This window comes from Arachis stenosperma, chromosome 7 (assembly GCF_014773155.1).
Source record: "Arachis stenosperma cultivar V10309 chromosome 7, arast.V10309.gnm1.PFL2, whole genome shotgun sequence".
NCBI classification, from domain to species: Eukaryota; Viridiplantae; Streptophyta; class Magnoliopsida; order Fabales; family Fabaceae; genus Arachis; species Arachis stenosperma.
In genome coordinates this window covers 24,513,924-24,540,593 of record NC_080383.1, presented here as the reverse complement: position 1 = coordinate 24,540,593, position 26,670 = coordinate 24,513,924, and the positions used below count along the sequence as shown (strand labels likewise).

At 35.4% G+C, this 26,670-nt stretch overlaps 2 protein-coding genes across 2 annotated transcripts; one reads left to right on the top strand and one right to left on the bottom strand.

Annotated features, from left to right (window-relative positions):
• Nucleotides 1-18,293: 18,293 nt before the first annotated feature.
• Nucleotides 18,294-20,497, bottom strand: LOC130940637 (probable O-methyltransferase 3). Its single transcript, XM_057868842.1, has 2 exons — nt 19,651-20,497; nt 18,294-18,833 (listed from the first exon to the last, which is right to left on the bottom strand). The coding sequence occupies exons 1-2, from the start codon at nt 20,440-20,442 to the stop codon at nt 18,522-18,524; spliced, it is 1,104 nt and encodes a 367-aa protein (XP_057724825.1). The 5' UTR covers nt 20,443-20,497; the 3' UTR covers nt 18,294-18,521.
• A 2,861-nt stretch (nt 20,498-23,358) lies between these two features.
• Nucleotides 23,359-23,979, top strand: LOC130939588 (uncharacterized protein At4g04775-like). Its single transcript, XM_057867681.1, has 3 exons — nt 23,359-23,505; nt 23,584-23,744; nt 23,883-23,979. The coding sequence occupies exons 1-3, from the start codon at nt 23,359-23,361 to the stop codon at nt 23,977-23,979; spliced, it is 405 nt and encodes a 134-aa protein (XP_057723664.1).
• The last annotated feature ends 2,691 nt before the right edge of the window (nt 23,980-26,670 follow it).

Below are 26,670 nucleotides of genomic sequence, written 5' to 3'. Positions count from 1 at the left end.
CCTAAGCACTTTGTTTTCCAGTATTACCACCGGATACATAAATGCCACAGACACATAACTGGGTGAACCTTTTCAGATTGTGACTTAGCTTTGCTAAAGTCCCCAGTTAGTGGTGTCCAGAGCTCTTAAGCACACTCTTTTGCTTTGGATCACGACTTTAACCACTCAGTCTCAAGCTTTTCACTTGGACCTTCATGACACAAGCACATGGTTAGGGACAGCTTGATTTAGCCGCTTAGGCCTGGATTTTATTTCCTTGGGCCCTCCTATCCATTGATGCTCAAAGCCTTGGATCCTTTTTACCCTTGCCTTTTGGTTTTAAGGGCTATTGGCTTTTTCTACTGCTCCTTCTTTCTCTTTTTTTTTTCGCAAGCTTCTTCTTTTTCACTGCTTTTTCTTGCTTCAAGAATCAATTTCATGATTTTTCAGATCATCAATAACATTTCTCTTTGTTCATCATTCTTTCAAGAGCCAACAATTTTAACATTCATAAACAACAAGATCAAACTGTTCAAGCATTCATTCAGAAAACAAAAGGTATTGTCACCACATCAATATAATTAAATTAAATTCAAGGATAAATTCGAAATTCATGTATTTCTTGTTCTTTTGAATTAAAACATTTTTCTTTTAAGAGAGGTGAAGGATTAATGGATTTTATTCATTGCTTTAAGGCATGGTTACATACTAATGATCATGAAATAAAGACACAAAACATAGATAAACATAATATTAAAAACCGAAAACAGAAGGAAATAAAGAACAAGGAATGAATCCACCTCTAGTGGCGTCTTCTTCTTGAAGGTCTAACAATGTCCTTAAGCTCTTCCATGTCCCTTCCTTGCCTTTGTTGCTCCTCCCTCATTGCTCTTTGATCTTCTCTTATTTCTTGGAGAATGATGGAGTGCTCATGATGTTCCACCCTTAATTGTTCCACATTGTGGTTTAAATCTTCTAAGGAGGTGTTGAGTTGCTCCCAATAGTTGTTGGAAGGAAAGTGCATCCCTTGAGGCATCTCAGGGATTTTTTGATGATGAGCTTCCTCATGCATCTCTTGAGAACCGTGATGGGCTTCTCTTGCTTGCTCCATCCTCTTCTTGGTGATGGGCTTATCCTCTTCAATGAGGATGTCTCCTTCTATGATGACTCCAGCTGAGTAACATAGATGGCAAATAAGGTGAGGAAAAGCTAGCCGTGCCATAGGTGAGGGCTTGTCGGCTATTTTGTAGATTTCATTGGAGATGACCTCATGAACTTCTACTTCCTCTCCAATCATGATGCCATGAATCATGATGGCCCGATCCACAGTAACTTCAGATCGGTTGCTAGTAGGAATGATGGAGCGTTGAATGAACTCCAACCATCCTCTAGCTATAGGCTTGAGGTCCAGTCTTCTTAGTTGGACTGGCTTGCCTTTGGAGTCTCTCTTCCATTGAGCTCCTTCCACACAAATGTCCATAAGGACTTGGTCCAACCTTTGATCAAAGTTGACCCTTCTAGTGTAAGGGCGTTCATCTCCTTGCATCATGGGCAAGTGAAACGCCAACCTCACATTTTCCGGACTAAAATCCAAGTATTTCCCCCGAACCATTGTGAGATAGTTCTTTGGACTCGGGTTCATACCTTGATCATGGTTTCTAGTGATCCATGCATTGGCATAGAACTCTTGAACTATTAAGATTCCGACTTATTGCATGGGGTTGGTTAGGACTTCCCAACCTCTTCTTCGGACTTCATGTCGGATCTCCGGATACTCATTTTTCTTGAGCTTGAAAGGGACCTCAGGGATCACTTTCTTCTTTGCCACAACATCATAGAAGTGGTCTTGATGGCTCTTGGAGATGAATCTTTCCATCTCCCATGACTCGGAGGTGGAAGCTTTTGTCTTCCCTTTTCCTTTTCTAGAGGATACTCCGGTCTTAGGTGCCATTGATGGTAATGGAAAAACAAAAAGCTTGTGCTTTTACCACACCAAACTTAAAATATTGCTCGCCCTCGAGCAAGAGAAGAAAGAAGAGAAGAAGAAGAAGAAGAAAATATGGTAGAGAGGGAGAGAGGTAGGTTCGGCTTAGGTGAAGAAGGAGGGGTTGTGTTGTGTGAAAATGAAGTAGAATGGAAGGGTATTTATAGGGAAAGGGGGGAGGTATGTTCGGCCATTTGGGTGGGAATGGGAGGGAAATTGGTTTGAATTTTTGAAGGTAGGTGGGGTTTATGGGGAAGAGTGGATGGATGTGAGTGGTGAATGGGGTAATTGGGAAGAGGAATTAAGGTGATTGGTGAAAGGTGTTGGGAAGTGTGACATGGGGAAGAGTGAATTTGGATTAGGAGAGTGTGATTAGGATTAAAAGGTAAGGTGGGAATATGTTAGGTGGGGATCCTGTGGGGTCCACAGATCCTGAGGTGTCAAGGAATTCAATCCCTGCACCAAATAGGCATGTAAAATGCCTTCGTGCATCATTCTGGCGTTTAAACGCCCATTGATGCACATTCTGGGCGTTCAACGCCCATGTAAAGCATGTTTCTGGCGTTGAACGCCAGTTTTTCCTCTCCGGGCACATTCCTAGCATTCAGCGCCAGAATGTTGCTTGTTTCTGGCGTTCAGCGCCAGAATGGTGCTCTGTTCTGGCGTTGAACGCCAGCCAGATGCATCTTACTGGCGTTGAACGCCAGCCCGTGCGTCCTCCAGGGTGAAAATTTTTTCTTCTGCTGTTTTTTATTCTGTTTTTAATTTTTATGATTTTTTCGTGACTCCTCATGATCATGTACCTAATAAAACACAAAATAGCAATAAAATATAATAAAATAAAAATTAGATAAAATTGGGTTGCCTCCCAACAAGCGCTTCTTTAATGTCAATAGCTTGACAGTGGCTCTCATGGAGCCACAAGGTGATCAGGTCAATGTTGTATAGTTGTCCACACCAAACTTAGAGTTTGGATATGCGATCTTAACACCAAACTTCGAGTTTGGTTGTGGCCTCACAACACCAAACTTAGAGTTTGACTGTGGGGGCTCTTCTTGACTCTGAACTGAGAGAAGCTCTTCATGCTTACTCTCTTTTGTCACAGAGGGATGGCCATGTGCCTTAAACACAAGGTAGTCCCCATTCAATTGAAGGACTAATTCACCTCTATTGACATCTATCACAGCTTCTGCTGTGGCTAGGAAAGGTCTTCCAAGGATGATGCATTCATCCTCTTCCTTCCTAGTGTCTAAGATTATGAAATCAGCAGGGATGTAAAGGCCTTCAACCTTTACTAGCACATCCTCTACTATTCCATAGGCTTGTCTCAATGACTTGTCTGCCAGTTCTAATGAGAACAAGGCAGGTTGTACCTCAATGATCCCCAGCTTCTCTATTACAGAGAGTGGCATAAGATTTATCCCTGACCCCAGATCACACAGAGCTTTTGCAAAGTTCATGGTGCCTATGGTGCAAGGTATTATGAACTTGCCAGGATCTTGTTTCTTTTGAGGTAGAGTTTCCTAAATCCAAGTATCTAGTTCACTAATGAGCAAGGGAGGTTCACTTTCCCAAGTCTCATTACCAAACAACTTGGCATTCAGCTTCATGATAGCTCCTAAGTATTGAGCAACTTGCTCTCCAGTTACTTCTTCATCCTCTTCAGAGGAAGAATAGTCTTCAGAGCTCATGAATGGCAGAAGGAGATTTAATGAAATCTCTATGGTCTCTATATGAGCCTCAGATTCCTTTGGATCCTTAATTGGAAACTCCTTCTTGCTTGAGGGGTGTCCCAGGAGGTCTTCCTCACTAGTATTTTCGTCCTCCTCCTCCCTTGTGCATTCGGTCACTTTGACTATGTCAATGGCTTTGCACTCTCCTTTTGGATTCTCTTCTGTATTGCTTGGGAGAGTACTGAGAGGAGTTTCAATGACTTTCTTACTCAGCTGGCCCACTTGTGCCTCCAGATTTCTAATGGAGGATCTTGTTTCACTCATGAAACTGAAGGTGGCCTTTGACAGATCAGAGACTACATTGGCTAAATTAGAAGTGTTTTGTTCAGAATTCTCTGTCTGTTGCTGAGAAGATGATGGATATGGCTTGCTATTGCTCAGCCTATTGCGTCCACCATTGTTAAAACCTTGTTGAGGTTTTTGTTGATCCTTCCATGAGAAATTTGGATGATTTCTCCATGATGAGTTATAGGTGTTTCCATAAGGTTCACCCATGTAATTAACCTCTGCCATGGCAGGGTTCTCAAGATCATAAGCTTCTTCAGAAGCTGCCTCTCTAGTACTGTTGGATGCATGTTGCCATCCATTCAGATTTTGAGAGATCATGTTGACCTGTTGAGTCAACACTTTGTTCTGAGCCAATATGGCATTCAGAGTATCAATTTCAAGAACTCCTTTCTTCTGAGGTATCCCATTGTTCACGGAATTCCTCTTAGAAGTGTACATGAATTGGTTGTTTGCAACCATGTCAATGAGTTCTTGAGCCTCTTCAGGCGTTTTCTTCAGGTGAATAGATCCACCTGCAGAATGGTCCAATGAAATTTTCGAAAATTCAGAGAGACCATAATAGAATATATCTAAAATGGTCCATTCTGAAAACATGTCAGATGGACATCTTTTGGTCAGCTGCTTGTATCTTTCCCAAGCTTCATAGAGGGATTCACCATCTTTTTTTTTGAAGGTTTGAACATCCACTCTCAGCTTGCTCAGCTTTTGAGGAGGAAAAAATTTATCCAAGAAGGCAGTGACCAGCTTATCCCATGAGTCCAGGCTATCCTTGGGTTGTGAATCCAACTATACTCTAGCTCTGTCTCTTACAGCAAAAGGAAAAAGCATGAGTCTGTAGACTTCAGGATCAACTCCATTCGTCTTTACAGTCTCACAGATCTGCAAGAACTCAGTTAAAAACTGATAAGGATCTTCAGATGGAAGTCCATAAAACTTGCAGTTTTGTTGCATTAAAGCAACTAGCTGAGGTTTCAGCTCAAAGTTATTGGCTCCAATGGCAGGAATGGAGATGCTTCTTCCATCAAACTTGGACGTTGGTTTTGTGAAGTCACCAAGCATTCTCCTTGCATTATTATTATTATTTTCGGCTGCCATCTCCTTCTCTTGTTCGAAAATTTCTGAAAGGTTGTTTCTGGATTGTTGTAATTTAGCTTCTCTTAATTTTCTCTTCAGAGTCCTTTCAGGTTTTGGATCAATTTCAACAAGAGTGCCTTTATCCTTGTTCCTGCTCATATAAAAGAGAAGAAAACAAGAAAAGAAGAGGAATCCTCTATGTCACAGTATAGAGATTCCTTTATGTTAGTAGAAGAAGAAAGGGGTAGAAGAATGAAGAAGGAGATTCGGATTTATGGATGAAGAGAGGTGAAGAGAAGTGTTAGTAAACAAGTAATTAAATAGAAGAAGAAAAGAGAAAGAGAATTTCGAAAATAATTTTAAAAAGGGGTTAGTGATTTTCGAAAATTAGAGATAAAATGTAATTAAGATTAAAACATGAAACAATTAGTTAATTAAAAAGAATTTTTGAAAAAGGGATGAGATATTTTCAAAAATTAGAGAGGAAAAAGTAGTTAGGTGGTTTTGAAAAAGATAAGAAACAAACAAAAAGTTAGTTAGTTGGTTGAAAAAGATTTGAAATTAAATTTTAAAAAAGATAAGAAGATAGGAAATTAGATAAGATATTTTGAAATCAATTTTGAAAAAGATAAAAATTTTTAGAAGGATGAGATAAAAAGATAAGATAAAAATTTTAATAAAAAGATATTTTGAAAAAGATTTAATTTTTAAAAATACTTAACTAACAAGAAACTACAAGATAAGATTCTTGAATTTAAAGATTGAACCTTTCTTAACAAGAAAGTAACAAACTTCAAATTTTTGAACCAATCACATTAATTATTAGTGAATTTTCGAAAATATGATTTAAAGATAAGAAAAAGATTTTGAAAATATTTTGAAAAAGATTTTTTTGAAATTTTCGAAAATTATAAAAAGAATATGATTTTTGAAAAAGATTTTAAAAAGATAAGATTTTTAAAATTGAAATTTTGACTTGACTTGTAAGAAACAACTAATTTTAAAAATTTTTGACCAAGTCAACCCAAAATTTCGAAAATTCGGAGAAAAATAAGGAAAAGATATTTTTTTTGATTTTTTGAATTTTTAATTATGAGAGAGAAAAACACAAAAATGACCCAAAACATGAAAATTTTGGATCAAAACACAAGATGCATGCAAGAACACTATGAATGTCAAGATGAACACCAAGAACACTTTGAAGATCATGATGAACATCAAGAACATGATTTTGAAAAATTTTTGATGCAAAGAAAACATGCAAGACACCAAACTTAGAAATCTTTAATGCATAGACTTTAACAAACAAAAAATGCATATGAAAAACAATAAACAACACAAAACAAGAAAACATCAAGATCAAACAAGAGGACTTATCAAGAACAACTTGAAGATCATGAAGAACACTATGAATGCATGGGATTTTCGAAAAATGCAAGAAAATTTTTTTAAAAGCATGCAATTGACACCAAACTTAAAAATTGACTCAAGACTCAAACAAGAAACACAAATATTTTTTTATTTTTATGATTTTATAATTTTTTTGGATTTTTATTAATTTTTTTCGAAAATAAAGTTAGAAAAACGAAAAAGAAAAGAAAAATTTTGAAAAAGATTTTTGAAAAGAAAATTACCTAATCTGAGCAACAAGATGAACCGTCAGTTGTCCATACTCGAACAATCCCCGGCAACGGCGCCAAAAACTTGATGGACGAAATTGTGATCCTTATTCTTTAAGTTGCACTCCTTGTAAAATTATGGAATTTGAAATTGGCATGAGTGGACACAACTCCGTTCAACTAACCAGCAAGTGTACTGGGTCGTCCAAGTAATAAACCTTACGCGAGTAAGGGTCGATCCCACAGAGATTGTTGGTATGAAGCAAGCTATGGTCACCTTGTAAATCTCAGTTAGGCAGATTAAATTTGTTTATGGTTTCGAAAATTAATAATAAAAAGAAGAAATAATAAAAGGGATAGGATACTTAAGCAGATTCATTGGTGGGAATTTCAGATAAGCGTATGGAGAGACTGTATGGCTCAAGGACGCCTACTTTCCTACTGCTTCAACTCAATCCTTCTTACTCCTTTCCATGGCAAGCTGTATATAGGGGTTCACCGTTCGACGATGGCTACTTTCAATCCTCTCGGGAAAATGGTCCTCTGCGGCTGTCACTCGCATGGCTAATCGTCTGGAGGCATCACCTGGCCGAAGGCTACATCCCATCCTCGCAGTGAAAACTACGCTCACGCGCTCTGTCACAGCACGGCTAATCACTGGTTGGTTCCCGCGCCTACTGGAATAGAATCCCTTGATTCTTTTGCGTCTGTCACTAACGCCCAGCACTTGCAAGTCTGAAGCACGTCACAGTCATTCATTACCGGAATCCTACTCGGAATACCACAGACAAGGTTAGACTTTCCGGATTCCCAAGATCCTACTTGGAATACCACAGACAAGGTGAGACTTTCCGGATCCTCATAAATGCCGCCATCTATCTAGCTTATACCACGAAGATTCTGTTGGGGAATCTAAGAGATACACATTCAAGCTCTGTTGCATGTAGAACGGAAGTGGTTGTCAATCACACGCGTTCATAAGTGAGAATGATAATGAGCGTCACATAATCATCACATTCATCATGTTCTTGGGTACGAATGAATATCTTGGAATAAGAATAAGATAGAATTGAATGGAATAAAATAGAATTGCATTAATACTTGAGGTACAGCAGAGCTCCACACCCTTAATCTATGGTGTGCAGAAACTCCACCGTTGAAAATACATAAGTAAAAGGTTCAGGCATGGCCGAATGGCCAGCCCCCCTATGATCTGAGAACTATGCGTCCAGAGATGTCTAATACACTGGTAAAAAGTCCTATTTATAATAAACTAGCTACTAGGGTTTACATGAGTAAGTATTTGATGCATAAATCCACTTCCGGGGCCCACTTGGTGTATGTTTGGGCTGAGCTTGATCTATCCTTGAGCTGAGGCTTCTCTTGGAGTTGAACTCCGAGTTATGACGTGTTTTGGGCGTTCAACTCCGGATCATGACGTTTTTCTGGCGTTTAACTCCAGACAGCAGCGTGTACTTGGCGTTCAACGCCAAGTTACGTCGTCAATTCCCGAATAAAGTATGGACTATTATATATTGCTGAAAAGCCCTGGATGTCTACTTTCCAACGCCGTTGAGAGTGCGCTAATTGGACTTCTGTAGCTCCAGAAAATCCATTTTGAGTGCAGGGAGGTCAGATTCCAACAGCATCAGCAGTCCTTTTGTCAGCCTTTTTCAGAGTTTTGCTCAAGTCCCTCAATTTCAGCCAGAAATTACCTGAAATCACAGAAAAACACACAAACTCATAGTAAAGTCCAGAAATGTGAATTTAACATAAAAACTAATGAAAACATCCCTAAAAGTAGCTTGAACTTACTAAAAACTACCTAAAAACAATGCCAAAAAGCGTATAAATTATCCGCTCATCAATATACCTTCCACCAGGACATAGATATCCCTTAGAATCGGATCTATCTCACCGACGGTTTCTTTTGTTTTCACTGCTTGGATGAGAGGTAAACTATCCGATTCAAATAGGATATTTTCTAATTGGAGATTTTTTGCTAGAATAAGAGCACTCCTTAATGCCATTGATTCCACTGTTAAACTTGATGTTGCTCTGACTTTTTCAGCTGATCCTGCTACCAAATTTCCTACTTTATCTCTGATTACAACAGCTATTGCGCCCTCTCCGGATTCTTTCTTGAAAGCTCCATCAACATTCGCTTTGAGCCTGTCTCCTATTGGCGGCCTCCAGGTAACCCTTCTTCTATAAGAATTTCTATTTTCAATACTATTTCTCTTGTCTGTGATTGGCTGCTTCTGTTCATCTAATTTATTTGCTTCCAAGAATTCCGTTTCCAAAATTCTCGCCCTTGTAATTGTTGCCATTGGTTCTGTATTTATATTTCGAAAAATTGCATAATTCCTGGATTTCCAAATTTCCCAGCTTAGGTATCCCAATTTGTTTATCATAGTTTCTTTTGCTTCTTTGCCCTCCCTGTTAATTTGCCTCATATTCTCTAATAGCCATACTCCATATGAGGTAACATTTTCTGGTGTTGGAATACATTGACTTTGAGCACCAAACCACACAGCCCTCGTCCAAGGACACAGTAATAGTGCATGCTCTGTTGTTTCTACTTCAGTTCCACAAATTTGACATATAGGGCTTCTTATGATTCTCTTCTTATATAGAATATTATTTACTGGAATTATATCCTGTGCGGCCCTCCATACGAACATTTTGATTTTTTTAGGCACTCGCATTCCCCAGATTCCCTTCCAAAGTCCCTTTAAATTTGTGCTTGATGATGCTAAACTTGTTTCATGTTCTCTTTTCTCCATCTTTGCCACATAATAACCTGTCTTCACTGTATACGTTCCGTCATATCTGTAAGGCCACATTATCCGATCTTCTTTATTAATAAGGCTTATTGGTGTTTTCATGATCATATCTCGTATGTTATGTGGAAAAATTTGTCTAATTTTATTTTCATTCCATCCTCCACCTTCCTCCATTAAATCACTCACTCTATCCACTGTTGTGTTCATGGTTGCTAGATTTCTACTTATCCCCATAATCCAATTATCATCCCTCACTTTAATTGATTTACCTTGTCCGATGCTCCATCTTCCTTTCCTTCTTAAAAAATCTCTTCCTTGTATTATGCTTTTCCAAGCCCAAGATCCTCCTTTCCCCTCCTTGGCTTCCCAAAAATTTGTTTCTGGAAAGTATATACCCTTCAGTATTCTTACCCAAATGGCATCAGGATTCCTAGTAACTCTCCAAGCTTGTTTCGCTAGGTATGCCAGGTTCTGGCTTTGCATGTCCCTGAACCCCAAGCCTCCATCCTCTTTGCTCATGCTGATTTTAGTCCAACTTCTCCAATGCACACCTTTTTCTTTTCCTGAGCTTGCCCACCAAAATTTTGCTATTCTTGCACAGATCCTCTGACAGAAATTCTTTGGCAACATCACAACATTCATAATATATGCTGGAATTGCTTGTATCACAGACTTGATCAAGATCTCTTTACCTGCCTGATTTAGCAATTTTTCTTTCCAGCCTTCTAACTTGTTCATCACCTTCTCTTCTATCCATGTTAGTGCCTTATTTTTGGATCTTCCCCACTATGCCGGTAGCCCAAGATATTTTCCTGGTTCCTCCCATGCAGACATTCCTAATATCTCCTCAATATTTACCCTCGTTTGGATAGGAACTTGGCTTCCAAAAATAATCCCCGACTTCTCCATGTTTATCATTTGTCCCGATGCTTTCGTGTATTGATTCAAAATCTGTATAATTTGATAAAGTTCATCCTCCCTTGCTTCAGCCAAGACTATACAATCATCTGCAAACAAAAGATGTGTAATGGTAGGTGCTGTAGGTGCTGCCTTGAAACCTGTAATCTCTCCCTTATTGTATGCCTCCTCCATAAGAATGGTAAATACTTCAGCTGCTAATATGAAGAGATAGGGAGACAGTGGGTCTCCCTGCCTGAGGCCCCTCTGTGGATTAATGACCTTACTGAAGTTTCCATTTACTTTAATCCTATAAGAAGCACTTTTGACACATTCCATAGCGATCTTGACCCATCTTTGATGAAAACCAAATGCTTGTAACACTTTTTCCAAGAAATCCCACTCTAGTCTATCGTACGCCTTATTCATATCTAACTTGACTGCTAGATTTTGTGATCCTCCTTTTCCCTTTTTTCCAAGGCTGTGAAACACTTCTTGTACGATCAAGATATTATCTTGAATGTATCTTCCACCAACAAAAGCACTTTGTATAGGAGAAATGATCTTGTTTAGTATCTTCCTCAGCCTGATTACAATTACCTTTGTTATGATTTTGTAGATAAAGTTGCAGCAACTTATTGGTCTCAGCTGGCTCAAACTCTCAGGTTGTTTGATTTTTGGTATAAGCACAACTGTTGTTTCTCCCATTTCCTTTGGTATTGTTCCCGATGCAAAAACCTCTTTCACCAATGCGCTTACTTCCTTATGGATTACATCCCAATGCTTTTGAAAAAAGAGTCCATTTAAACCATCTGGACCTGGAGCTTTTAAGCTCCCCATCGAAAATGCTGCTTCTTTAATTTCTGCATCAGTAATACCCCGTAGTAGCTCCTCGTTCATTTGTTGGGTAACTCTCCTCGGGATCTTCCTTATGCTGTCTTCGAAGTTCCTTCCACCTATTGTTGTGAAAAGCTTGGTGAAATGTTCTTCAATTAAAGACATTATCTCCTTATTGCCACTGATCCATTGTCCCTCTTGATTTTTTAATCTTTCAATTCTATTACGATCCCTTCTTTGTATTGTTGAAGCGTGAAAGAATGAGGTATTTTTATCACCCCACCTCAACCATTTGATTCTGGATCGTTGGCCCCAGTACTTCTCCTCCCTTCTCCATAAGGCTTCAATTTTTTTCTTCAATGTTATAATATGTTGCTGAACCTCCTCTGTTAGGTCTCTTTTCTGAAGCTGCATCAGCTCTTCCTTCAGCCTATTTATCTCCCTATCTGCTCTCCTAAAGGTTTCTTTACTCCATTTGCTCAATTCAATTTTGCAGTTCCTTATTTTGCCTGAGAAATCGTCCCATTTGCCTCCTTGATTTTCATTTTTATTCCATCCTCTTTTGATAATTTCCTTGCATTCTTCATGGTCTTCCCAATAAGCCTCATACTTGAACTGCTTGGAACTTCTTCCCTTCGGCTTTAGCTGTAGAAGTATCGGACAGTGGTCTGAGCTAATTGCTGGTAGAGCAGTAAGTGTAGCATTCTGATATAGCATGCGCCAAGCCCAATTTGCCAAGGCTCTGTCTAACCTCTCTTTAGTGACAAATCCATTCCTCGGGTTGCTGAACCACCTGAATCTGCCACCTTTTAAGTCAAGATCCATTAGCCCGTTATAATTGATAAACTTCCTAAATTCCTCTATTTGACTTCGAGGCTTTGGGTGTAATCCTACTTTCTCTTCTTGATCTAAAATATCATTGAAGTCTCCTATGAATATTTGTGGATCATTCGTTGGTCTGTTATGTGTTGACAACTCCTTCCATTGAGCCTTTCTATGTTGAAATTTTGGATTCCCATACACAAAATAGCAACTCCATTCATAGTTATTATCATCTTTTATTTTAGCTTTTATATAATTATCAGACCATGCATAAACATCAACATCAAGATTTTTATTCCACAAAAGGCATAGACCACCGGACAAGCCCCGGGGTTCGACGCAAAAGTGTTTCTCAAAACGTAATTTCCTTTTAAGTTTCATAATTCTACATTCCTTAGCCCTTGTTTCTATCAAGAACAAAATATCTGGTTTAATTTTCCTACAGAGGTCCTAAGCCTCTGAGACTGTCGCAGGGGCTGCAGCCCCGCGACAGTTCCAACTTAAAACACTCATGGGTCGAGGTGGGGCATGTGTCGGCCCGCCTCCTCAGCCATATCAAAAGAAAAGTTGCTATGATCACCTGTGACAGTTAGTCTTTCTGTGCTTCTCCCTTTGGTCTTGTTCTCAACTCTGCCCCTTTTGTTTCTCATCATAATGGTCTGTTGTTCCATCTCTGTCTCATCTGAATCCAGCATTATGAGGCTTTCTATCACATCCCTTTTTCTTTTAATATTAAGTTTGCATTGCATCTTGTTTGCCAATTCAATTTCCCAATTTTCTGGACTTTTCCTATCATGTTGCTGCTCTTGCTCTTCATCATCTTCACTAGCCAGCTCCACCAAGTAAAAGCTTCCCTTACCATCTCTATGGACTTGTGTTTTCCTGGCTTTCTTCTTCCCCACTTCCTCCATGTTTTGTTTTCTAAAATTCCATAGGCTTTCACTTGGCGCCTCCTCCCTAGTTCCTGTTACTATGACTTCCCTATGCTCAATCATCCTCTGTTCTATATTGGCTTCATTTTTCTTTCCAAATTTCTCCCTTAATAGCTCCCTTATTGTCTTGGCCCTTTCTTTTTCAGTAGCTTTTTTCTGCTGTATATGTTCTCTTCTTCCATGTCTGGTATGTGTTGGCAGCCTTGTATTATCTTTACCTGGGCCGTTGGTGTATGAGTAACTTTTTTTTTCCTCATAATCTATATTCCTTTGGCACTTTTTGTTGGGCTCTCCTTGAGATCTTCTTATGTCTCCTAAGTCTTGTTCTTCCTTCTCTATTGGGCCAGGCCCATTTTTATCTATACTCCAGTTGGCCTCTTTACCTCTTTGTTGTTGTGTAACCTTATCCAAAATCCCCATCAGTCTCTGATCTTCCTTCCCTTGAGTTTCCCTATTAGTCAGCTGATTTTTTGGGATTTCTCCCACCTGCTCTGCTACTTCCATTCTTACTTTTTCTCTATTTTCATGACTTCCAGAATTTTCTTCTCCCTCCTTCTCCGTATTTTTTGCCTGATCAATACCTACTCCACTAGCTGCAGACTCTTGTAGCTCTGCCACACGCATGTTGTATTCTGTTCTTCCACGCGCCTCCCCTCTTTTCTCTATTTTTTCTTCGCTGCACTGTTCCTCATCCTTCTCCGTTGCAACATGAATTGATTTTGCTTGATTGACCCCCATTCCTGCTGTGTATTTAGGCATATCTGAGTTCCATGAGGCCATCACCCTTTCTTTGTTGCACTCCTTCCTTCCATGCCCTAAGACTCCACAGTTCAAGCAATAAGCATCTTGTAGTCTTTCGTATTTGAAGTGAATCCTAGCATCAGAAAGATTGTCCCTGCTCATCCAAAATCCAGTAGGTAGTGCCTTTGTAACTTCTATGGCCACTCTCACTCTGAGAAAAGATCTTACCAGAATATTATTTTTGAATGGGTCCTCCACTTCTACAACTATCCCCATTCTTTCACCTATAAATTTGGCTGTTCTAACATTCTATGTTGATGCATTCTGGCTTGAAAACCTGTTGCTCCTCTTGTCTGATTGTTATTGTTTTTCCTTCTATAGGGTCACTGAGAAACAACGCCATCCTTGCTGCAATAAACTCCGCCAAAGCTCCGCCAGAGCTCCGCCAAAGCTCTTACCTTCAATGTGGTGCTAGAATGATGGTCTTGTGTGTGAAAGCTACGAAATAAAGTTGTATTGTTATGTGTGTGGATTCTACCAAGTAGATATGTGTTGTTTTGTGTTAATGATAGGCGGATTTTAACTTCTAATGACTATTTTGTGTTTTGTGATACGTAATCTCTCTTACAGAGAATTCCTGCATGTACAATCTCTCTCCAGTTGAGAGAAAATTACTCTCCAGCTGAGAGAAACTAAAAAAATATATTCCATGTATATGCAATAGCATTCAAAAATGGGGCCTCACTGCCGTACAAAAATATGTTGCCTCACTAGAAGATCAAACAAAATCAAGCGTTCTGACCCAAAATCGACACAATTCTACAAAAACCAAAAAAATACTCCTAACCAAGTCCCAGCCTCTTGTCGTATTATCATTAATGAAATACACTTCAATCATGCTTAGAAACTAAGCCACGGGCAAGTGCATCAGGAAACAACTAACATTATTGTAGCTCACTGATCGTGTGCGAAAAACTGTGTTCAATCTTTTTTATTCTGTACACTTATCAATAATATCTTTTGACAACAGATTAAAACATGTGTAAAAGATTTTCTCTTTCTACACTATAAAATTTACCGTGATATTTTTGGTGGTGGTGACCATATAGAGAGGACAGCAAAGTTATGGCAGTAGATGGGATGCAATTGAATCAAAACACAGGTATTTCTTTTCTTTAAAAATTGTTGTATTCAAAAGAATGATTTTAACACTAAATATAATATTAAGAATCATTTAAAAAAATATATTAAAAATAATTTTGACTTTAATTATAAATTTTAGAACTAAAATAATACTTATCTCTAATAATAATATATATTGGTGAATTATTCTCAGAGTATCTATCAATAGAGTAGATTTTCTATAATGGCTAAGTTTCTAAATTTTGGACTCTCATGCGAAAAATTCATATCTATGAATTGACCTCTAAATTTCTCAAAGCTTTTTTTATATTTAAATTTTTTAAAATCCTAGAGATACTTTTATCACTCTAAAAAGCTCCTCTCTATATGTATATATGATACTAACAAATAAATTTATTTGTCCACACTTTTGATTTCTAAAAAATGTTAAATTATTAATTCTGTTAGAATATAATTAAGATCAATTAGTATTATTTAACATATCTAAATATTTATTAGAAAAGATTATTTTTTTATTATTTTGATTCTTTTAGCATCTATAAATATCTTTTTATATTGTATTATTCTACACAACTTAAATACTCACAATTTTTTTTATATTGTTCCCTCTCTTCTTTCTAACAAATTCTACGCATAATTATTAATTCTAATATTCAACAGCACAATCAAGAGATATAGAATTTATGAAACAGAAAATATGATTCCATATGTGAAGAAGTTTGGCAGTGTCAGCCAGCACTTGTCCACTTTGGAATTTCATAATGATAAATTAATATTTTGTCCAAACAAAACTGAAAAATATAACTAGTTCATTTGTCCTATTAAACTCCGTATTTTCTGGTTGGGTACTGTTTAATTATAAGGCAATGGCTTGTACTGTTTTTTCCAACCCATAATAATTTTTGCTTGGTTTAACCTATATACTTTTCGGAATATTTTTTTCATAGTTAATCAAAATACCATGTTTTAGATAAGATTAATAAAAAATGTCCCAACAAAATCAAAGTATTATTATTTCTAGTTTTTTATGTCTTACGATTGAAAAGAGTATTTTCATAAGGACTGTAAGTGAAATCAAAGTTAAAGAGAATATTGTTGAACTTTTTAAATTATTTTCAAGGAGTTTACGTAAGATTATAGAGTGTCTTACAAAGAAGACAAACTTTATTATTATGAGAATAAGAATATCTTCAAAGAGGTTTTATGTATACTCTTTTTTGCAAATCACTGTTAAAAAAATCATTGTTTACATCTATCTGACTTAAAAAACTATTTGCGGACTGTAGCATTTGCAAAAATATATAGCTCAAATAAATGTGAGTGGAGCAGCCGTATGAGCAAAAATCTCTTTATAATCGATACAATACTCTTGAGAATAACTTTAAACAATTAAACGAGTTTTAATACTGTCAATAAAATTATCAGAATGAATCTTAATTTTGTATACCTATTTTCAAGCCCCATTTTTTTAATAAAAAAGAAGATTAATCAAGTCTCAATATGTATTTTATCTAATGCTTGAAATTTTTTTTAATATTGTTTTTACTATAATTGTGTATGGCATCAGGTATGCGGCATTCCTAATTCAAAATCACATTTAAGAGACAGAGTTTATGAAACTAAAAGTATGATTCCACCCATGGTTTTGAGCTTTAAGAAATTTGGCCTTATCAGCCTTCTCTCCACTTTAGAATTCCATAAAATTAAAACTGAATAACATTATATAGAATCCATACTGTCTAGCGCTGCTGCTGGGTCTATTCGTAAGGCAATAACATTTTGTACACTATTCTTAATTTCCCAACATGTATTGTTGGTGGGGCTCTTTTTAATAAATAAAATATTACTTATTTTCTAATAATAATAATAATAATAATAATAATAATAATAATAATAATGTTTTCGTGTGTTATACCCTAATTTCATGGCTAATGAGAGTGAAATAGCACAATAGTTTTCCATCTTAATTTATTATATACATATATGCTCTTCCATGAGTAAAGATTTAAAATTGGCTTTAAGTTTTGGATTTGGATCCTCTTAATTTTAAATTTTACTTTAGAAAATAAAGTGTGATCTTTTATCATTTATTTTATAAGTGAGACAAAAAAAATATATAAAAAAAACTATTTAAGAATAAGAGATCACACTTTATTTTTTAAGTTTTTAGAAGTTCCAAATTCTTAAGTTTTTACTTGTTACTTAAAAGAATGATTTTTTAATTTCAAACAATTTAAAAATAGGAATAGATGATCTTTATTTATTCTTTTTATTTTTAATTGTTCTTATAAGATCTCATGATTTAAATAAAAATAAAAAATAATTAACTCCCCAAACTCAATTTTTTAATTTTAATTTTTTAAATACGATTTTTTTTAAATGTAGGGCAAGTTCGTCGCATCACTGGCGAACTCTACAAGAGTACATCTACTCTCTTGAGTGTTAATTTTTAAATTTAAATTATATATATTTTAAATTGGAAAAGTATAGATAGACAATAAAAATACTAAACAATGTGAACAATTGATATATCGGATGTTTAATTCACTTGGTGTGCAAATAGTTATCATAATATTAAGATTTAAGTGGGTAATTTAGGGATATAGTGTGTTTTTATTTTATTAGGTCAATTTTAAAGTCTATTGTTCACGAAAGCTATTATCTACCTAATAAAATCCTTTAAAATTTTGTTTATTGCATGATTATTTTTCATATTAAAAATATCAAAAAAATAAAAGATTTATAAATTTGTAAGAGTGATTATCTTCACCTCACCGTTAGGGTACTCAACGTTGTTCTACAACTATTGTTAAGCATTTTCACCATCCCAATCATAAAACAAATTCAAAGCCCATTTATTTATCGACCAACTCTGCAATCAATACCAGCATAGCCGAGCTCTTTTTGTCGTCCACCTTTTAGCAAGTTGTTGTCCACTTCTCTCTTATTTTAAAGTTGTCCATTACAATCTTTGTGACATTGTAAATGGAGTACAATAGTCATTTTAATTTGGGATATACGAAAAATCAATACCTGACACCTGATGATACTTGAATCACTGAAATGCCATTTTCATGCTTTGCGCAGCCTCACTCAAAACGTTTTTTATAACATAATTTGGCCACAATAATAGTAACAAATGATAATTTGTAGACAGTGACGTAATAGGTTGATGTGAATAATGGTCACATTTCAGATGACAATTTATTCATGTATCATGTGACTTTATCGTCTAGTACAAATAAATCAAATAGTCTATGAATTTGCTCTATTGACTCATATTAGTTTGTGAAATTAAAATGCGTGTATTAAATTAATTCTTGGCCAATTTTCACATATTTTTTGTTTCGTGAATTCAAAATAAAAATTTAGAAATAGTTTTAAATTAAACATGAATATTCAAAAATCGTTTTAAATCATGAATGAAAATTACCAAGCCAGAAATTGCAAGTACACCCTTTATTATCAATTAATACATTTATACTGTTATACATATATTGAACTGACACACCGACATAGACACATAGTATTATTTCCTTTGCAACCAACTATTAACATGCCAAAATAGAGATATATGCTTTTATGATGGGAGAATAGTAATTAACCTATGACCCATTATTCTCATCCCCAATATATAACTAGCCAATAATACTAGCCTAGCATTATTATAACAATAAGCTTATGTTCTATGGATAGATCTCAATGATTGACCTCAATCCAAAAATTGGGGTTATCGTATAGTCAGTAAAACCAGCAGAAACAATTAAGTTGCTCCATTCTCTTTTATTTCTCTCTTTTCCAGAGAACAACATCATCATAAGCATGTCAAAGAAGAGCTGCGTTTCAAGTGATTGATCATAACAACCTTTCTTGTCATCATCCTCCACAACCATGTCTATGATAATCACCTTCCCTCCTTTGCTTTTTTGCATGATTGCCTCCTTGCATTTCTTCAATATTTTCACGCATTCCTCATCGTTCCAGTTATGCAAAATCCACTGCATTGTTATTCAAAGCAAAATGAAATTACTTTTTACAAACTTAATTCATATATTTGTATAATTTTTTAATACAAGAATAATTTGAATTAAAATAATTTTTAATTTTTCTATTTGTATTTTTTTGTATTTAGTCTGCACTTTTAATTTCATCAAAAAAATGTCATTTTGAATTAAAAAAATTGACTATTTTAATTATGATATATTCACATGAAAATGATATTATGAATAATTAAAAAGGTTATTCAAATATATCAAATTATCTAATAGTTCACAATATCATTTTTTTATGTGAATACATCATAGTTAAAATAGTCACTTGAAAATAAAAAATATCAATATATTTCAAAAAGTTAAAGATTATATATTAATTTTTCACTTTTTTAAAATAAATTTTATATTACTTATTATTTGATATCTAATTTTTGTCTAATTTATTTTTTAATAAAAAATTTTAAAAATTTAAAAATTATTTATTTTTATATTTTTTAAATTAAATATTAATTTTAATGTTTTTTTTTAGTAAATTAGACACCTTCTTGTAAACAACATCATATTTAATTTTTTTAAATTAGGAAAAAGAGTGTTAGGAGCAATAAATTTTATAATTTTTAGTCATCAATTAGTTATCATTAGAATTTTTAATAGTGTGAGATTTTATCTATAGTGTGAAATTACTCACTTTTCTTTTACTGATTAAGTGTTTACCAAATTTTAATAAAAGTGCTGTCTCTAAATTTTTCAATTAGGAATTGTACACTTTTTGGTAAAACAATGAAGAGATATCGGAAGAGTTAAGTATCTATTCATTTTTTACCTTCAAAAAAATGGCATGAGAAGGAGGAATAGGATCAACAAGCATGTCGCCTGCAATGTATTTAAGGTTGTCAGTTCCTTGCAAGCCAGCAACAACACATGGGAGATCAAACACAGAGCACTTCAAGTTTGGAAATGATTCGGCGATGGCCTTTGCAAGAGTTCCAGTGCCTCCACCAACATCAACCAGCGATTCCAATCCCTCAAACACTCTCTTGCACTTATCATCAAGTAACAGACTACTAACAAATCGTGAATCACTTGCCATGGCGTCAATAAAGGATTGGCCATATTTAGGCACGCTGTCAGTATACTCCCAAAACGTCATTCCATGTGCGGTCTCAAATGCTGTGAGATCGTCGTTCTTGAACCAATCAGACAAATGATGCCATGCCTTTGTCACGGTGGGACCAACGTTGATCAGCATCAAAGGCGTCACACTGAAGGGGTTGTTCTTAAGTAGGAACATAGATGAATCAGCTAGAATATACCCAATTTCAACCTCGTTATTTTTATTGATAACAACATTTTCGGTAACAAAGATGCCGGAATGGATCAAGATTCTCATCAAGCGATGGATGAAGGAGGCTTTTGATGGATGAATTGGCAATGAAGCAATGAGTTGTGAGAGTGGCATGGGTTTGCCATAATTGTGTATGGCATCAGGTATGCCTAGCTCAACTGCACATTTAAGAGACATAGAGTTTATGGAACTAAAAATATGATTCCACATGTGGTTGTGAGCTTTAAGAAATTTGGCATGATCAGCCTTCTCTCCACTTTGGAATTCCATAATAACGCTTTTTGGATAAAATGAAGGATTAAAAATTTGTCCAAAAAATTGAACAACTAGATCATTTATGTTATGGAACCTATACTATCTAGCTGGGTCTATTTATAAGGCAATAATGGTTTGTACTATTTTTAATGGAAAAATATAGGTAAATAATGAAAATATTAAATAATGTGAACAATGAGTATGTCAGATGTTCAATTCATTAAGTGTGCGGATGATTATCCTAATGTTAGAGTTTAGGAGGTAATTTGGGAATGAATTATTTTTTTACTATAGATTAATTTTAAAATTCATTGTTCACAAAAATATCATTGGACCAAGCAAAATCCATTTTTAATATCTTTTCCACCAACATGTATTGTTGGTTGGGGTTTTTTTACTAAATAAAAAAATAACTTATTGTCTAATAATAATAATAATAATATTTACGTTTTCGTGTATTATACCATAATTTTACAGCGGAAAAGTATATGGAACCAACTAATAATCAGCCAAAAATGGAACAACATAATTAATTATAATTAGTTTTATTAATTTATAATTTAATTTATTTTTTAAATTATTGTTGATCACGCTCAAAATATGAGAGAAGATACGCTAGTGATAGGAGAGAATCACGGAACAGATCCTTTGATCATTAATTAGCTGGTTCTATATAATTAATTATGTTTTATTAATGCGTAATACATGAAACATAGAAATAATATCCAAAACCATCCAATTTACAAGAAAAAGAAACATCTGTGTGTCTATCAGTAGCAACATCCAGTTAAAGTCACCGGTACCTCTGGTTTACCAGTTGGCTGATTCTTGACTTATATATAGTTGGTTCCCTAGCATTATTGTTTTACAGCTAATAGGAGTGAAATAGCACAATAATCCTCCATCTTAATTTCACACACTATGCCAGCTAGATTAAAGAAGAGTTATTTCGCTTACACATATAGAAGGAACTATTCTATCACTAATTAATATAACTCAATTTCATTGATTGAAACTAAAATATATAATACAATTAACGATATATTAATTTATGTTTATTTGCTTAAATTAAATAAATTCTGTTTCTCAAGGCTGTAATAATCATCGTTAGAATTATAAGTTTTAACTGGATCAACAAATAAGCACGTTCTCTATTTCCAATCAGCTGTCCCAGTGGGGAAATGAAGTAATAGCCATACATAGAAGAGATAACCTAAACAATGAGTAAGTAATAGCCATACATAGAAAAGATAACCTAAACAATGAGTCCATAACATTTCAGATTCCATATACATTAGTGGACCAACGTCCAGATAACCTAAGTAAGATCCAAGAGGTATCCTAATAATAACAACTCCAAATTTTTATTTCAATTTTATTTTAAATTTCACAAGATGCTACAAAAGTATTTTAATTTTATTTTAAATTTCAAGTATTTATAAGACGATATAGCATAAATAGTAATTTAAGATTAAATACGAAAATTATATTTTAATATTTGGTCTCATTTAATTTAAATTTTATATTATTTTTAATTATTTTATTAAAATAATTATATAAATGACAAAATTTTATTAATTTTTCATAAAAAATATCATTTTTTTAAATGAGATCAATTTCATTTCATGTATCAATTTTATATAAATTTTAATTTAAATTAATTTAATTTTCATAAATATAAAAAGTTAACAATCAAAAAGCATTTTATTAGTTACTTTAAGTAATGAACCAACATTTCATATTAGTGGCCTATAATAAATAAATATGGTAATTGAAAACTTGACCCTATAAGTACCATGAATTTTAAGTAGGTAGTGTTAAATTTAGCATAATTTTAGTGTTGTAAATGAATAAAACTTTGTTTATTATCAAGAAATAAAATTTTATACATTTTAAAGTTCATAAAATAGGCTAAAAAGAGATTTTTTTTAGGTCTCTTTATTCATTATGCATAGCATTGAATAGACTAAGTATTCACTTTATCAATATCTTAAATTAGTGATAAATTTTATTGGACATCTCAACCCTTTGTCAGATTATTATTCTATTGTTTTGTTTCCTAAAATGAAATAAGACATTGATTTGTCAAAAAGATCAACTCTTTTAATTACATAATTAATTCTTTTAAAAAAAAATATTACCGTGCGTGTAAACGAGGTGCTCTATCTAATTAAGCTATAACCCTTATATTTTTGATACATATTTGATTATATTATATTCAAAAATTCTTATTAATATAAATATTCCGTGATCATATTTCTTTTTATTGATATTATCTTAACATTGCGTATATTTAATATTTCATTTAGAATCTATTGATCTGACAAATGAATACCCTCTTTCTTTATTTTTTTAATTTTTCATAAAAAATAACGTATTTAACACAATGGTTAGAGTATTATTTTCAAACAACTTAGTTTAAATTCAATAGTAGATAAGTAGGTATAGATCGAACTTATTAACTACCATTAAAACTTAAAACAGGTTGGAAAAAATGAATGGACAATGACAAAATTTTTTTTTATAAAATTTAAAAAAGTAATTATCTAAATCACTATTTAAAATTTTTAGACTAAAAGACAAATAGGTCCCTGACCTTTTAAAACAGGGATATTTTCGTCCCTCAAGATTGGAAAATACATTTCGATCCCCCACGTTTTAAAACGGGAGACAATTATACCCTTCCGTCCGTTTTGGGCCAAAAACGGTAACGGAGCTGGCTGACATGGAGGGCCAGTGAATGATGTGGCCGTTACGGTCGCTGAGGTGGCTTGGGACGAAATTTAAGTGGACAAATTCGTCCCTGAAGTGCCAAACGACGCCGTTTCCATCACTGAGCCCTATTTCATCCAAACGCAAGGTGAAACTCATGGCCGTTGCTTGTGTGATCGTCCATGATGAGCGAGGGGGTTCTTCATGCACAAGACCTGGATGGGGGGATCTTCATGCGCTGTTGCAGGAGATCGTGATCCAGATGGGGTTGCGCCGAAGTGCTTCTGCGGCGTTTATGCCATTCTTTACAAGTCAAGAACAGCATCTAATCCCAATAGGATATTTTTCGGGTGTCCCTTCTTCAAGGTGAGCAATTATTTTGTATAGCAATTGGATGAGAGTGTTCTGTGTCCAATTATGGTGTTATCTGAAAAATTGCTCCAGGTTAAAGAACGGTGTTGCCGGTATTTTGTCTGGCTTGATGAACGCTTGAAAAAAATTAGGGCCATGGAGTCTGAAGCATTGGGTGCTGTGGATGATGTTGGAGGTGTAGACATTGAAGATCAAGTGCTGCGAAGTCAGGAATTAGAAAAAAAATTCAACTGGTGCGAAGCCATGAACTGGAGAAAAAAATGAAAGAGTTGGAGAGGAAACTGTTATGTATGGAGAAGGAGAAAAAAATGAGTATGTGGCAGATTGCTTTGATTAGTGTAGTTTTTGTTGTTGCTGTATGTTTCTTAAAGTGGTGAGGATGATGAGTTGATGTACAATGTTGATGATGTAATGAAAATTGCCATTATTGGCTATTCAATGAAAATTGCCATTGTTGAAAAAAAATAAGGTAATAATTCTGTGAATCAGCTATTATATAAGATAGTAATTCTGCATATATTATGAGCAAAATATGAACAACAATGTATCTGTCTTAATCCAAAATATAAACAAGTTTGTCACAAAATAACAAAACATCTGGTTGGCATATAAACAAGTTTGCCAAACTACAATAAGTAGACAGTGTTGTTTGATTCATACGTAAGACTATGACAAAAAACAAAAATTCATTCAGTAGTGTTCAGTTCTTCTGATTCTTGGATCCAGCAGTTGGGATGAAATTAATTCCTATGGCCTCACTGCCAACGACTTTGAAGGTCTCCTCTGATGTAGCGACACTGGCACTGGTGCTTTGAGTCTGGGTGGTATCCGAGGGTGGAGTTGGAGGTGGATTTGCACTTGCTTGGGGCATTCTGATTGTCTGCTTGGGTCTAAATTTGGAGGCAGCAGCTGGGGTTTTGGTTTGACCCATTCTTGGCAGCTGGGATGGAGGCCTGAATGGAGTTTGGACTGGAGCGGATGGTGTTGTTGCTGCAGCATTCTGGCTCATGTCATGATTCTGCAAAAGCAACGGAATTAGTGAGTTGTTCAAATGCATTGACATGAATAAAGTGATTGTGATTATGAGTGCATTATTTAAGGTGTGGGAGGCTTACTGTAGGCTTCTCTTGCACAGCACTATTCTCAGCCAAACTTTCAGTCTGTGTCTGGCTTTGATCCTATGCAACATAGTTCAAACAAGGAAACAACATGGACAAATTAGTCCTTAAAAAAAAGTTAAAAGGACATCTTAACCACTGACAAAATTTAAAATGTACAGATCGATCCTAAACAATAACAGGGATACCTCTGGTTGAGGGGCTGATTGTGATAGGGGAAGCTGCTCCAAGGGTTGTGTGTTTGCATCAGTCTTCTTAGCTTTTTTCTTTTTTGGTTTCCAATTTGGGTTGCTTGGTGCTCCCTTACATGTCTTGTAGTTGTGGCCTTTCTCATTGCACTTGCTGCATGTCACTTGGAAGCTTCTCTTGAGCTTGTCACCTGAATATGAGCCTCAGCAGGATCCTTGTTGCGATTGTGTACTTTAGGCCTCCCAATAGGTCGCTTGATGGGTGGTGGAGCAGGCCTCAGCTGGTCAGTGGTTACCCAAAATTCCTCACTTGGTATTGGTTTTATGCAATGTGCATATGTCTTGTGAATAGATTCCATACATAACCAGGGATGCACATAATCATCTACCTGGTCATGCCTCTTTCTAATTGCAGCAATACCGTGAATGCATGGCATGCCTGAAATAAAACCACATACCACATTACCTAGCATTATATTAGATCAGCCCTAAAATCATTCAGAACATATTATCTAGCAATATATTACATCATCACTAAAAGTATTCAAAACACATATAATACCTAGCACTATATTAGAGTAGCCCTAAAATCATTCAAAACATATTACCTAGCATTATATTAGATCAGCATTACAGAAAATCACTGAAATTTAAAGATATACTGGTCAGTTGCCAAACATTGCATGAACAAGTGTGTTTGATCAAATCCACATCTACTTTGATTTGCTTTCTGCTAACTTGAAATCTCTTTCGTTCGTTATCTCCCACCCATTCAGCAATCCACCTGCTGCTGGGTTTTATCAGCCTCTGCAACCTTTTCTCTTGAACGGGTGCAAGCTTTCCACTATTGTGCTCTAACAGCCTAATATGCTTGGTCATTCTCCGCATTAGGTAGCACCTAATTTCCTCACACATAGTCAAAATTGGCTTCATTCTGTACTTAACGACTTTTGAATTAAATACCTCGCACATGTTGTTAGTCAGGTTATCCACCTTGGGGCCATGACTGAAGAAAGTCTTAACCCAAGTGGCTGGTTCAAACCTCATCAGATATTCCCATGCTGCCTTATTCACCCCCTTCAGCTTCTCCATGGTCTCTTTGAACTCTGGTTCAGTGGTGCACCTAGCACAGTCCCATACGATGTCTCTAATGTGCATATCTTTGAACCTATTTATGAAGTTTTTCCACAGGTGCATCACACAGTTCCGATGATGTGCTCTCGGCATTACCTCCTTTAAGGCTGGTAGCAGACCATGCCAATTACACATAATATTGCAATAACTTCAATTACAAACACATATATGCAGCAGTTTAAATTGCAGTCAGTAATATGCAATAACTTCAATTAGTCACACACATATTTGCTCTATTCAAAATATCATTCACACCTATGCACTAATACCCATTACAAACACATATATGCACTAAATTCCATTTCAAACACACACATGCAGTGATTTAATACCAGGTGTGCGAAATTGTGATCACTACTTTTCACAACTCAAATAATCCCTAGTAATGGCCCCAAAAACTTGGTGCTCAATACCATGGCATAAACACAACTCTGCACAACTAACCAGCAAGTGCACTGGGTCGTCCAAGTAATAAACCTTACACGAGTAAGGGTCGATCCCACGGAGATTGTTGGTATGAAGCAAGCTATGGTCACCTTGTAAATCTTAGTCAGGCAGACTCAAATGGATATAGTGATATACGAATGAAACATAAAGATAAAGATAGCGGTACTTATGTAATTCATTGGTAGGAACTTCAGATAAGCGTATGAAGATGCCTTCCCTTCCGTCTCTCTGCTTTCCTACTGTCTTCATCCAATCCTTCTTACTCCTTTCCA